We start from the raw sequence: 12809 nt of genomic DNA, 5'->3' as shown, positions 1-12809 counted from the left end.
GTGTGTGTGTGTTAGTTAGTTAAATGGGGGTATAGGGTGTGTGTGTGTGTGTTAAATGGGGGCATAGGGCATTTCTGGAGTGGCGTTAAGGGGGCATTTAATAGAGCACTCTGCCTCCTGAAATGCCTTATACCTCCCTATATGCCACTCTGCCCCATAATATGACTTTTAACCCCCTAAATGGCAGAGTGGCATATAGGGGTATAAGGCATTTCTGGAGGCAGAGTGCTCTATACAATGCCTTTTAACTCCCTTAATGCCACTCTGCCTCCTGGAATGCCTTATACCTCCCTATATGCCACTCTGCCCCATAATATGCATTTTAACCCCCTAAATGCCAGAATGGGATATAGGGGTATAAGGCATTTCTGGAGGCAGAGTGGCACATAGGGGGTCAAAAGGCATACCATGGGGCACAGTGGCATATAGAGGGTTAAAAGGCATATCATGGGCCACAGTGCCATATTGGAGTGGCAAGCCTGGGGGCAGATGTGCGTAACAGGGGGGCAGGTTGGAAAATACAAGAAATAAAAACAAAAAAAATCTTTTTCTCAATCATAGCTTTTATTAAAAAAAATAGTTTACATGAATTAACATTTACTGGTAAAACTTTTTTCCTTTGGGGTCGTCTTATATTCAGGCTTTTTCTTTTTTTCTTAAGTTAATATTCAGATTTTGGGGGGTCGTCTTATAATCAGGGTCGTCTTATAATCGAGCAAATACGGTATATAGTACAAGAGTATGATAGGCAAAATATCGAAAATCACACTTGTACCATAATAATATATATTCATAGTAGAACATTTATTCATAGTTCATAAGGTTGAAAAAAGACCAAAGTCCATCAAGTTCAACCTATATACATATTGCGTCCCTACCGTGTTGATCCAGAGGAAGGCAAAAAACCCTTATGAAGCAGATGCCAATTGCCCCATACCAGGGGGAAAATTCCTTCCCGACTCCAAATATGGCAATCAGAATAAATCCCTGGATCAACGTTCTGTCCCTATTAATCTACTATCCATAACTTGTGATATTATTGCTTTCAAGAAACACATCCAGGCTCCTTTTAAACTCTTTTATTGAGTTTACCATTACCACTTCCTCTGGCAGAGAGTTCCATAGTCTCACCGCTCTTACTGTAAAGAACCCCCGTCTGTGCTGGTGTAGAAACCTTCTTTCCTCCAGCCGTAGAGGATGTCCCCTTGTTATAGATACAGTCCTGGGTATAAATAGGTCCTGGGAGTGATCTCTGTACTGCCCCCTTATATATTTATACATAGTTATTAAGTCCCCCCTAAGCCGTCTTTTCTCCAAACTAAATAACCCTAATTCTGATAATCTTTCTGGGTACTGCAGTCCTTCCATTCCCCTTATTACTCTGGTTGCCCGTCTTTGAACCCTCTCCAGTTCCACTATATCTTTCTTGTACACTGGTGCCCAGTACTGTACACAGTATTCCATGTGTGGTCTGACTAGTGACTTGTACAATGGTAGAATTATTTCCTTGTCATGGGCATCCATGCCCCTTTTGATGCACCCCATGATTTTATTTGCCTTAGCAGCAGCTGCCCGACACTGGTCGCTACAGGTAAATTTACTGTTAACCAAGACTCCTAAGTCCTTTTCCATGTCAGTCGTCCCCAGTGTTTTCCCATTTAATACATATTCCCAGCCTGGATTTTTCTTCCCCATGTGCATAACCTTACATTTATCCGTGTTGAACCTCATCTGCCACATCCCAGCCCAAGCCTCCAACCTATGCAGATCCATTTGTAATCGTGCACTGTCCTCTATTGTGTTAACCACGCTACAGAGCTTAGTATCGTCTGCAAAGATTGATACTTTACTATACAATCCCTCTACAAGGTCATTAATAAATATATTAAAAAGAATAGGACCCAAAACTGACCCCTGTGGTACCCCACTAGTAACAGTCACCCACTCAGAGTATGTACCATTAATAACCACCCTCTGTTTCCTATCACTGAGCCAGTTACTTACCCACATACACACATTCTCCCCCAGCCCAAGCATTCTCATTTTATGTACCAGCCTTTTATGTGGCACCGTATCAAATGCTTTGGAAAAATCAAGATATACGACATCCAGCGATTCTCCCCGATCCAGTCTTGAGCTCACCTCCTCATAAAAGCTGATCAGGTTAGTTTGACAGGACCGATCCCTTGTAAACCCATGCTGATATGGAGTCATACATTTATTTTCATTGAGATACTCCAAAATAGCATCTCTTAGGAAACCCTCAAACAGTTTACATACAACAGAAGTTAAACTAACAGGCCTATAATTCCCCGGGTCACTTTTTGTCCCCTTTTTGAATATTGGCACAACATTTGCAATGCGCCAGTCCTGGGGAACAGACCCGGTCACTATAGAGTCCTTGAATATTAGAAATAGGGGTCTGTCTATTACATTACTTAACTCCCTTAGAACGCGGGGGTGAATGCCATCTGGACCTGGTGATTTGTCTATTTTGATTTTTTTTAGGCGGCACTGCACTTCTTCCTGGGTTAGACAGGCGACATGTACTGGGGCATTTATCTCATCCTGCTGTATATTACCTGGCATTTCATTTTCCTCTGTGAATACAGCAGAGAAGAATATATTTAATAGATTCGCTTTTTCCTGATCACCGTCTATAACTTCTCCCTCATTACTTTTTAAGGGGCCGACGCTTTCATTTTTAACCTTTTTACTATTTATATAGTTAAAGAACATTTTGGGGTTTGTTTTACTCTCTTTGGCAATGAGTCTTTCTGTCGCCACTTTTGCTGCTTTTATCTGATTTTTACATATTAGACTTGTGCATTTGAACCTCCAAAAATGAGCAGGGACCCCAATGAAATTTTCATTTTGTTGCCTTTGTTGCTCTCTCACCCTCACACTCTCATTTACCTTATCCTACACAATTTCTTCCTGCCTTCTCCGTTGACCACTTCTGTGTCCTAGTCACCTTTTCTGCAGCTCTGCTACTTTTCTTGCCTCTTCTTGTTCTGCTGTTGTATTTCTTTGTCTGCTGGGTTTTCTCTTATATCAGCTCCATTGACCAGGCCTTCCGGAGCTCTTCAGCAGAATGGCAAAACCTCTGTACATACCTTGATTGGAGGAACAAGTGGAGGAGCTATCCCTGTGGTGTGCGCACCATGGCTCTGCCCTTTTGCTGACGTACTCCAAAAGACAGTCGGATTCGTGGAAAAAAAAGTTATTCTGAACCAATTTCTGGGAATCCATCTGCAATATTCTGGCATCTTGGTACTTCCACAAATCAGTGGATAATGGAGCAGATACCAGGGAGAAGCGAAAAAAGACAGAAGAACAAGAAAAGGCAAGAGAAGAAGAATAGCTAAGGAATAAGAGACACGTAAGCAGACTGGGGAGACATTGAGACATTGAGAGAGCGTGAAAGATAATGAATGAGAGCGTGAGACAGCATGCGCGAGTGAGAGTGTGAGGGAGCATGAGTGATGGTGAGTGACAACATATTTCCAAATGAAATAATTAATTTATTTTATCTAAATTGAAAGAGCAAAAAACTAAATTTGTTGTCCCAAAATGAATGGACCAAAAACGAAATGAAAAATTTGTCTGAATCGTTCTTAGTCCATTTGCACAAGTCTTATATATATATAAATGAAGTAACCTGTCTTGGTAGATATCTCTGATTCCATTACTTAGGCTCTGTTGGTTTACACATCGGGCCTACATCTTGCCTACTGAAGTCTAACTAGGGCTAACCTATAGGAAAGTTATAAAAATCTAAATTATTTAATAAACAAAATGTGAATGAAAAGTGTTGAAATAGTATTATATTAATTCACACTATGGGCAGTCGGAAACACTATTGTCTAAAATATAGATTCTTTACAGATAATTTAGATTTATAGTCAACTAGGCATACTTTGCTCTTTTCGTGGCATGACTGTCTCCAAGTCCCTCATTTTCTCACTCTTTCTTCGCTGGGAAATTGCAATAAAATAACAATTCCTGTAGTCCATTGTTAAATATCAAACGCATTTGGCTTCATTGTACACTGTCCATTAATGACCCCAGAGTGATTTGTCAACATTTTGTTGTGTAAACGACACTTTCCCTAATGCCAAACAGGCAGCTCTTTTCACACAAAAAGCACTCTGAAAAAATGTCAATGAACAATTTAGTTTGGCAACAATTACAATGTTCCTTTCTGTTCCAAGAGCAAAAGAAACAGAAGGAGTAACATTCTCTGTTGCCTGGGAGAAGCAATCACTGCACAACTTCAACAACTGAATTGAAGCTACAATTCTGCTTGGCTTGCGTCCCAAACACAGAATGAGCTTTGACTGGTACAGAATTACCTCGTCTCGCAAGTAGTTCTTGAATAATTACCTACATGGCATAAACGTTCCTTCCACTAATATTTATGAAACATTGTTTATGAATAGATAAATTCTTTGCTTTGGCTTCGCCCCGACTCACTATCGGTCCATTTAGTGGCTAAGAAGTTACTTTCCTTCATAGTCTACTCTTTTGTTCTGTAAATAAACGGAGTCAAACAAAGCATGCCTGCCAACCAATGTTATTGAATTGTTGGGGGAACACCTTGTTGTGAAAAGGGACATTTAGCAGGACAGCTTCCTTTTTATTTTACTAATGTGAAATAGACTGGTTTATATAGTCATCATCTAGATCATTTTTTATTTTTAGCACAACTGATACATCGCAACCACAATGGAAGATGTAATGGCTGGTAAGAAGATCTACCTGCAAAATTAGTCTCTTGTTGCTGTAACTATCTAACATATTGCCTTTTTTAATTTAAATCATTTCCAGAAGTGTTATTGATATTCTGTATTTTATACATATGTACACATATTATGAAAATAGACTGGGGCTGAAAGTGATCCCTGGCACTTTAAAGCCATAGACTGATAAGTTACATGTGTTCAGCCACTTACTGGATACAGAGTGTGGTCTCCTGTATCCAGCAGGTGGCTGCATGCATCTGCTTGTCTGCTGACTCTTGACAATTTTAGCAGGAAATCAATAAATTTAGGGCAAGATATTCTCAATCAATAACTTGCATATTGAGGAATCTCTCTAGGTACCCAACGGGTACTTACGGTTTCAGTTCTGCATGGCACAACCATATACTGCACAGTTCAAAGGGTACAATTTTGCTCAAGGTCTGCATGAATATAGTGCTATTTGAATTGCCTTGACAGACTCACATCTAACTTACTAAGTAGGAGGTGATGAGACTTGGGCGCAGGGTTTTTTGGTCCCCCTAAAAAAATTGTAGTGAAGTAATTGATCCCACCTTCTTGATGCCCCATTCCCTCCTGTTTCCAGACAATATGTCTAATTGCACACTATATAGTTCTATCCAATGTTCATATAAAAAAGGACATTATTATTATAACTAATATTAATTATTAACAATTATATACATTTATTTAATATTAAATGTTTTATATAGTGCCGTCATATTCTGTAGTGCTGTACAATGGGTAGACAGGACATAACAAGTAGTAAGCACTGAACAGCCATAACATTATGACCACTGACACTGAATAACACTGATAATCTTGTTATCATAGCACCTGTCAGTGGGTGCAATATGTTAGGCAGTAAGTAAACATTTCATCCTCAAGGTTGATGTGTTAGAAGCAGGAAAAATGAGCAACCATAAGGATCTGAGCGACTTTGACAAGCGCCAAATTGTGATGTCTAGATGACTGGTTCAGAGCATCTCGAAAACTGAAGCTCTTATGGGGTGTTCCCGGTCAGCAGCAGCAGCCAGTACCTCAAAAGTGGTCCAAGGCAGGAAAACTAGTGAACTGGCGATAGGGTTATGAGCGGCCAAGGCTCATTGATACACGCAAAGGCTGGCCTGTGTGGTCAAATCCAACAGATGAGCTACTGTACCCCAGATCCTGAAAAAGTTAATGTTGGTTCTTATATAAAGGTATCAGAACACACAGTACATCTCAGTTTGTTGTGTATGGGGCTGCGTAGCCGCAGACCAGTCAGGGTGCCTATGCTGACCCCAGGCCACTACCAAAAGCACATACAATGGGTACATGATCATAAGAACTAGACCACCAAAAGCAATAGAGGAAGGTGGCCTGGTGTGATGAATCATGTTTTCTTTTACATCATGTGGATGGCCATGTGCGTCGCTTACCTGAAGAACACATGGCACCAGGATGCATCCATGGAGGCCCCACCTCACTACTTACAGGACTTACAGGATCTTCTGTTAACGTCTTGGTGCCAGATACCACAGCACACCTTCAGTGGTCTAGTGGAGTCCACGCCTCGACGGGTCTGGGTTGTTTTGGTAGCAGAAGGGGCACCTACATAATATTAGGCAGGTGGTCATAATGTTTTGGCTCATTGGTGTATAACAATTTTACTTACAGAAACAGCAGGTGAGGAGGGCCCTAGTCAAACAAACTTACAATCTTGACATCAGAAAAAAAACCTTTCCAAAATATCCAAAATAAGCACCAGTAACTAAATAAATATTACCCTCCAACAAAATGTTGAAATGTGCCCCATTAACCCATAGCTCTGCCACTAAAAAACAACTTTACAGCCTCCAAACCAAGTTTTTGAAAGGGTACTATACAAGAAAGGTAAGTGGTCATATAAAAAAAACACCAAAAAACTGTTAAACCATGATTCCCCTTCTCCACACACAAATATCAATGGTAAAAATGGCAATAAGCTCAAGCCTTTAGGGAATGAAAAACCCTTTATCATGAAGATGTTAGGTTGCTCTAATACATATCTAATTCAATTTCTTAGGTGAAGTTGTTTCCTATTTATTTGAATATATATATTTTTTAATTGTTTTCACTGATTAGATTCCACTAATGCAAACTTATAAGGAGAATCCCAAAACCATTTATTTTCACAAACAGTTAACAACAATGAATGTTTAGCTTTTGGTAGTAATAGTAATGGCTACTACCCATAAAGCATGGACTAAGTATATGTTAATACTTCCTATGTTGTCACAAAATAACATAATAAAAAATGAACATTTAAACACATTGTGTGTCATTAAAAGAACGGATAGCTGACTTTTAATATCAGAGTACTTCTCGAATGTATTTACAATTACAGTATACTTTATAGAAGGACTTGTAATATATATATATATTTTTAAGATAAACAAGTTTAAGATACATTGCTCACCTGGAACAATGTGCCTCAAGCTTTCTTACTTGATAACCTTAAAAATTCATAAGAATATTGCTTAAAAAGTGTAGGTAACATCATCAGTCATGCAGCGAGACAAGAGCCCTATGGTTAAACATGCTGCTAAACGCCTGGAGATTTTAATAATGTATGGAATGTTGGTAATACATTTCATAATGTGCATCGGTAAATCTGACTTACAGATCAAAATTAACCGTGAATTTTGATTTTTCAAACATATTTGGATATTACAACGTAGTATGAGTTATTTTTGCTTGAAATATTTGGCTGCTGCTCCAAGAAATACACAAGAAATTCCCTGGAAAATGGTTTGCTTGTCTGTTATTTTTCTAATTATTTTGTTTCTGTAGTTCATCCAAAGCCATTACATAACTACTAAAGTATAGTGAACTGAAAAATGCAGGGAACAAAAAGTTAGAAATGGAAGGGTTTGTTAATGTCTATTTTTTGCCAGAGTAGAAGCGATCTGGAACATCCCAATTCCATCTGGTTGTTACTCGATGGTGGGGGTATTCTTAAAATCTAAAAAAAAAAAACACAATTGTTGAACTACCTATTGCTTTTAGATATGTCAGGACTACTATGAGGGGATGAAGAATTTTTTATCATATTTAACTTGTGTTGGCTAGAGATTCCTTTAGGGTCTTTACAGACCTGGTTAATCTCTCCTTGAATCAGACGGTACTCATGATGATGTCATAGGGACATCCTAGGGGCCTATAGCTAATTATTTGTATCTATTATGTTTTATTAGAATTTTTTATTTAAAATAATTTTTATTTCTCATTTGAAAGAATGGAAATATATTTTTTATACATCCTCTAACTCTGATCCCCCTCTAGCTAATCAAAGGCTGACAGGGGAGGGCTGACACCTTCTGGTGCTATCACACATACACACTCATGCTAACACAAACACACATACACACTTATGCAAACCACATACTCTAACACTCACCCTATCTCACAAATCACACCATCTTCACACCCTTACCTTCATCAAAGTCTTTTTGCTAGCTGATTGCACACCATGTGAGTGACCACAGTATTGTCACGTGGTCATGTACAGGCCCGGTTAAAACAATATTGGTAAAAGGGTTATGAATAAGGAGCATTTATGGTATAAAGTTGTACAGTCACAAACCAAAGGAATATTCTTATGCCATTTTTACCTCTTTGTAAACTTGCTTCAGGATTGTTACTTATACATAATGTAACACCTAAAGGGGTTTATTCGCTAAACTTGAAGGTTGCAGAACCCTGGCCTCACCATACATTATGAAGGATCAACCTCAGTGGGCTTCTCCCTAAAAAAACCACAACAAAACATTTGTTTAGCCATGTATAATATTTCTTGAAAGTAACCTTACTCATCTCATTATACAGAGTCAGATTAGTGGCATAGTAAAGTAGGCAAAATAAAAATGCAATGGCTCTACAAACTCATGATTTACCAAATAAGCCCCGATAATCTTCCACATGACAAAAGAATTTCCAAACTCTTCTCTGCAATATTGTTTGGATTACTTGATTTCCTTGTAGATACTAAAAGGTCAATAGGCAGTGACAAATTAGGATCCCCCATCCATGTAGACTGATTATCATTTTGGGGAGAAGGGGGCATATTACTATTCATGATCAAATTTTGCTTCCTTTGGCCCATGGCTAGATATGTGGCAGTAGCCTAGGTTGCCCTGTGAATAGTGTGCCCCATGTGCATACCCCTCTGAGAATTATAAGCCATCTAAATCACAATGCTTTCATATACATAATCCTCTAAATTGTATATCTTGTATTTTGCAGGTATAAAGGAAATTGATCAAACACTGACTGTGCTCCTCACAACAAATATGTTAGTGGGAGGATTCTTTGGATGTTTTTTGGATAATACAATACCAGGTACAAAAGAGAAAAGAGACAATTGAAATGTAACTGAGAACTTGTTAGCTGGTATAGTATATTGGGTGCTGATTGTGTTAAAAAAAATAGCCTGGGTAGTCCAACTGCACAAGATATACACAATATATACAGCCGGCCAAGTTTTGAGAATGACACAAATATTAATTTTCACAAACTCTGCTGTCTCAGTTTAGATGATGGTAATTTGCATATGCTCCAGAATGTTATGAAGAGGGATCAGATGAATTGCAAAGTCCCTCTTTGCCATAGAAATGAACTTAATCCCAAAAAAACATTTCCACTGTATTTCATCCCTGCCCCAAAAGGACCTCTGTTAACCATGGTTACCTGCAAGGGAACACGTGCTGTCATCATTACTTTGCACAAAAAGGACTTCACAGGATATTGCTGCTAGTAAGAATGCACCTAAATCAACCATTTATCAGATCATCAAGAGAGGTCCAATTGTTGTGAAGAATGCATCAGGGCGCCCAAGAAAGTCCAAAAAGCGTCAGGACCGCCTCCTAAAGATGATTCAGCTTCGGGATCAGGTGCCACCAGTGCAGAGCTTGCTCAGGAATGGCAGCAGGCAGGTGTGAGTGCATCTGCATGCACAGTGAGGCAAAGACTTTTAGAGAATGGAAGGGCAGCAAAGAAGCCACTTCTCTCCGGGAAAAACATCAGGGACAGACTGATATTATGCAAAAGGTACAGGGATTGGACTGCTGAGGACATGGGTAAAGTAATTTTCTCTGACTAATCCCCTTTCCGATTGTTTGTGTCATCCAGAAAAAGCTTATCTGGAGAAGACAAGGTGAGGGCATCAGTCCTGTGTCATACCAACAATAAAGCAGCATGAGACCATTAATGTGTGGGGTTGCAATTTTGCCTAAGACCACAGCCATGAATAAAGAATGGTACCAACGCATCCTCCAAGAGCAACTTCTCCCAACCATCCAAGAGCAGTTTGGTGATGAACAATGCCCTTTCCAGCATGATGGAGCACCTTGCCATAAGGCAAAAGTGATAACTAAGTGGCTCGGGGAACAAAACATCAACATTTTTGGGCCATGGCCAGGAAACTCCCTAGACCTTAATCCCATTGAGAACTTGTGGTCAATCCTCAAGAGGCAGGTGGATAAACAGAAACCCACAAATTCTGACAAACTCCAAGCATTGATTATGCAAGAATGGGCTGCCATCAATCAGGACGTGGCCCAGAAGTTAACTGACAGGATGCCAGGACTGATTGCAAAAGAAGGGTCAACACTGCAAATATTGACTCTTTGCATAAACTTAATTGTCAATAAAAGCCTTTGACACCTTAGAAATCATTGTAATTATACTTCAGTATACCATAGTAACATCTGACAAAAAAAATACCTGACAAAAGAACACTGAAGCAGCAAACTTTGTGAAGACCCATACTTGTGTAATTCTCAAAACTTTTGGCCAAGACTATATATACACACACACACATACTGGTATATAATTATACACTTACATTGGAGGAATAACATATTGGCTCATGTCTGTCTGATTTAAACAAGATTGTTATACCTGTGCATTACAAAAATGAAACATGCTAGTAGTATCTGGTCAAGGCAGATACTGGCAATAGGTGAAGAGCACAGTCCATATGTAGATAATGTAGCTCTACAGGGTTGTAACAGGCTGAAATACTAAACATTTTATTATAATCCTTTCTGGATAGGCATGGGCATGTTCATACATGGAAACTGGCCCATACGGTCTTCCATTCCCTGTCCATGGGAATCAGGAGTGGCTGAAGGTGAGGTTAAAAGTTAGGAGAAGCCACTCTAAGCAGGGAGGAGAAGGAGCAAAATTGCGTGTATCTGACCTTTTAGTGGATATGGCCATATTCTGCTCACCCAAACAAACGTATTTTCCTAATTTAATGCTTCAGCATTCCTATTTAGATCCCTGTACGCATGTATGATGTACAGGCCACTGTTAAGTTCAAGCTTTTTAAATATTTTATTATTTTGGATGAAGGCTGATTATTATAAGGTTTTGGCAGCAACGCCACAAGATCAGCTACTGCTAGGAACTTTCCACAGGTACGGCTGTCATTAAAAAGGCATGAGAAGCTAAAATATGTTCTGTTATCAAATTTCTCTTTGAGTCATACATAGTTTAATGAGAAAGCAATCACAGCATTTTAATTATTATTAATCATTCTTACTGTGGGCAACATACAGAACACATGTCATGAAACCTGAAACCAGACACAGATATAAGTTAGATGTCAATTTGAGTATCAAACTACGAACTAGACAGATACATAATGCAGAGGTTGATTGTATACAGCGCTTATAATCTATACCCAACCTGGGAACACCGTCGACTTTTAAATCAGCTTCCCTGAGGCTCAGCCCCAATGATGCCTGCTTAATGATCATATCTAAATGCGTGTACTTCTTAGTCATTTGATACACCTAATATATAGCTCTGCGTTACAAAAAAAATATTTGCCTTCAAGGACAATATGTCTTGTTCACGCAAAACAGGATATAAAACAAAAAGTGTTATAACGAACCTTGGATCCCAGCCAAGCACAGCTGTGTAATTAATGAAAACGAGCCTACACTTTGGATGACTTTTAACACTGTGCTTTCAATAATAGAAACTTATTTACATATGTGATTTGTGGTGTGTTGAAGGCGTGTTCTGCCACATTCATTGATAATGTCTACTTTTATAGAGTCTAAAACCAAATGTGGTATTAAGTTTTGTGCAGTTTTTTTAAGTGATCAAAAGTGGATGTTCTTTATACGCTACAATACAGGATTCATTGCTTAAGCGCTGTTCAACTAAAATAGAACTACTGTATGACTGTAAGAATTGTGTACACGCTTCTGATTCCTAAGTGCTTCCTTTCTTGCATTATTTTGGCTTATAACCAACAAAGTCTAATATTGCTCAGCCAGAAATGATGACCTTATTTCTTATTTCCGCTTAGGGTCAGATGAAGAAAGAGGAACCTCGGCTTGGTATAAACAAATGCACGAAAGCAAGACTAATGGCAGTACAGGACAATCTTGTTATGATCTGCCTTTTGTCACAAAATACCTTAGAAGACTTTCATGGAGCCGATACATTCCATTCTTACCAACATTTCAAATGGAGAGGAATTAACTCTGCTCTTCCAGTAGAATGTTTTCCTTACATTGCAGTAACGTTTTATATAAAATAATGTGAAGATACAACCTTTTTGTAGGCAGTGCTGGCTTCTCTGTATGACAGATGCAACATTTGGTTACATAGCATTTTTGGGGAGTACGGTGTAGGTGATCTTGTGGTAGCCCTGCTCGCACTTACAAGTACCATTAAGCCCATTTCTTGTTCTTTTAATAGTCCATTTGGTTGGATCTTCTGACCTCAATGATGACATCCTTCCATTGCTCATTTTGACCATACATTTTGCCATGTTTTGACCTACTTCCCATGCCTATCCTGTATGACCTTTTTTTTATTCTTAAAGCATAGGAGCATTTTAGCATCCCCTTGTTTGAATAAAGGGACAGTTGAAAGACACATGTCTATATTAGACATAATATATTACATTTGTGTCAACATATTAGGTTTACAAGATGTAAGTATTGTTAATTAAATCTACAATGTGCAGAATAACAATATATTAAACAAATATGATCATGGGAA

General features: G+C 38.7%; 1 protein-coding gene across 2 annotated transcripts in view; it reads left to right on the top strand.

The window, feature by feature from the left end:
* Nucleotides 1-12355, top strand: part of LOC128491800 (solute carrier family 23 member 2-like) — a 49919-nt gene extending 37564 nt beyond the window's left edge. The window contains exons 11-12 of one of the 2 annotated variants that reach the window (XM_053464121.1): nucleotides 9030-9125; nucleotides 12109-12355. In XM_053464121.1, the coding sequence (XP_053320096.1) occupies nucleotides 9030-9125; nucleotides 12109-12284 (272 nt within the window). In that variant the 3' untranslated portion in view covers nucleotides 12285-12355. Of the gene's footprint in view, nucleotides 1-4214; nucleotides 4558-9029; nucleotides 9126-12108 lie in introns of those variants that run through there. The other variant, XM_053464122.1, reaches the window with a different exon arrangement.
* Nucleotides 12356-12809: the final 454 nt, after the last annotated feature.

The sequence above is a fragment of the Spea bombifrons genome, chromosome 4 (genome assembly GCF_027358695.1).
Source record: "Spea bombifrons isolate aSpeBom1 chromosome 4, aSpeBom1.2.pri, whole genome shotgun sequence".
NCBI lineage: Eukaryota > Metazoa > Chordata > Amphibia > Anura > Pelobatidae > Spea > Spea bombifrons.
Note: the sequence above shows the minus strand (reverse complement) of the source record. Positions and strands in the feature narration are given on the sequence as shown.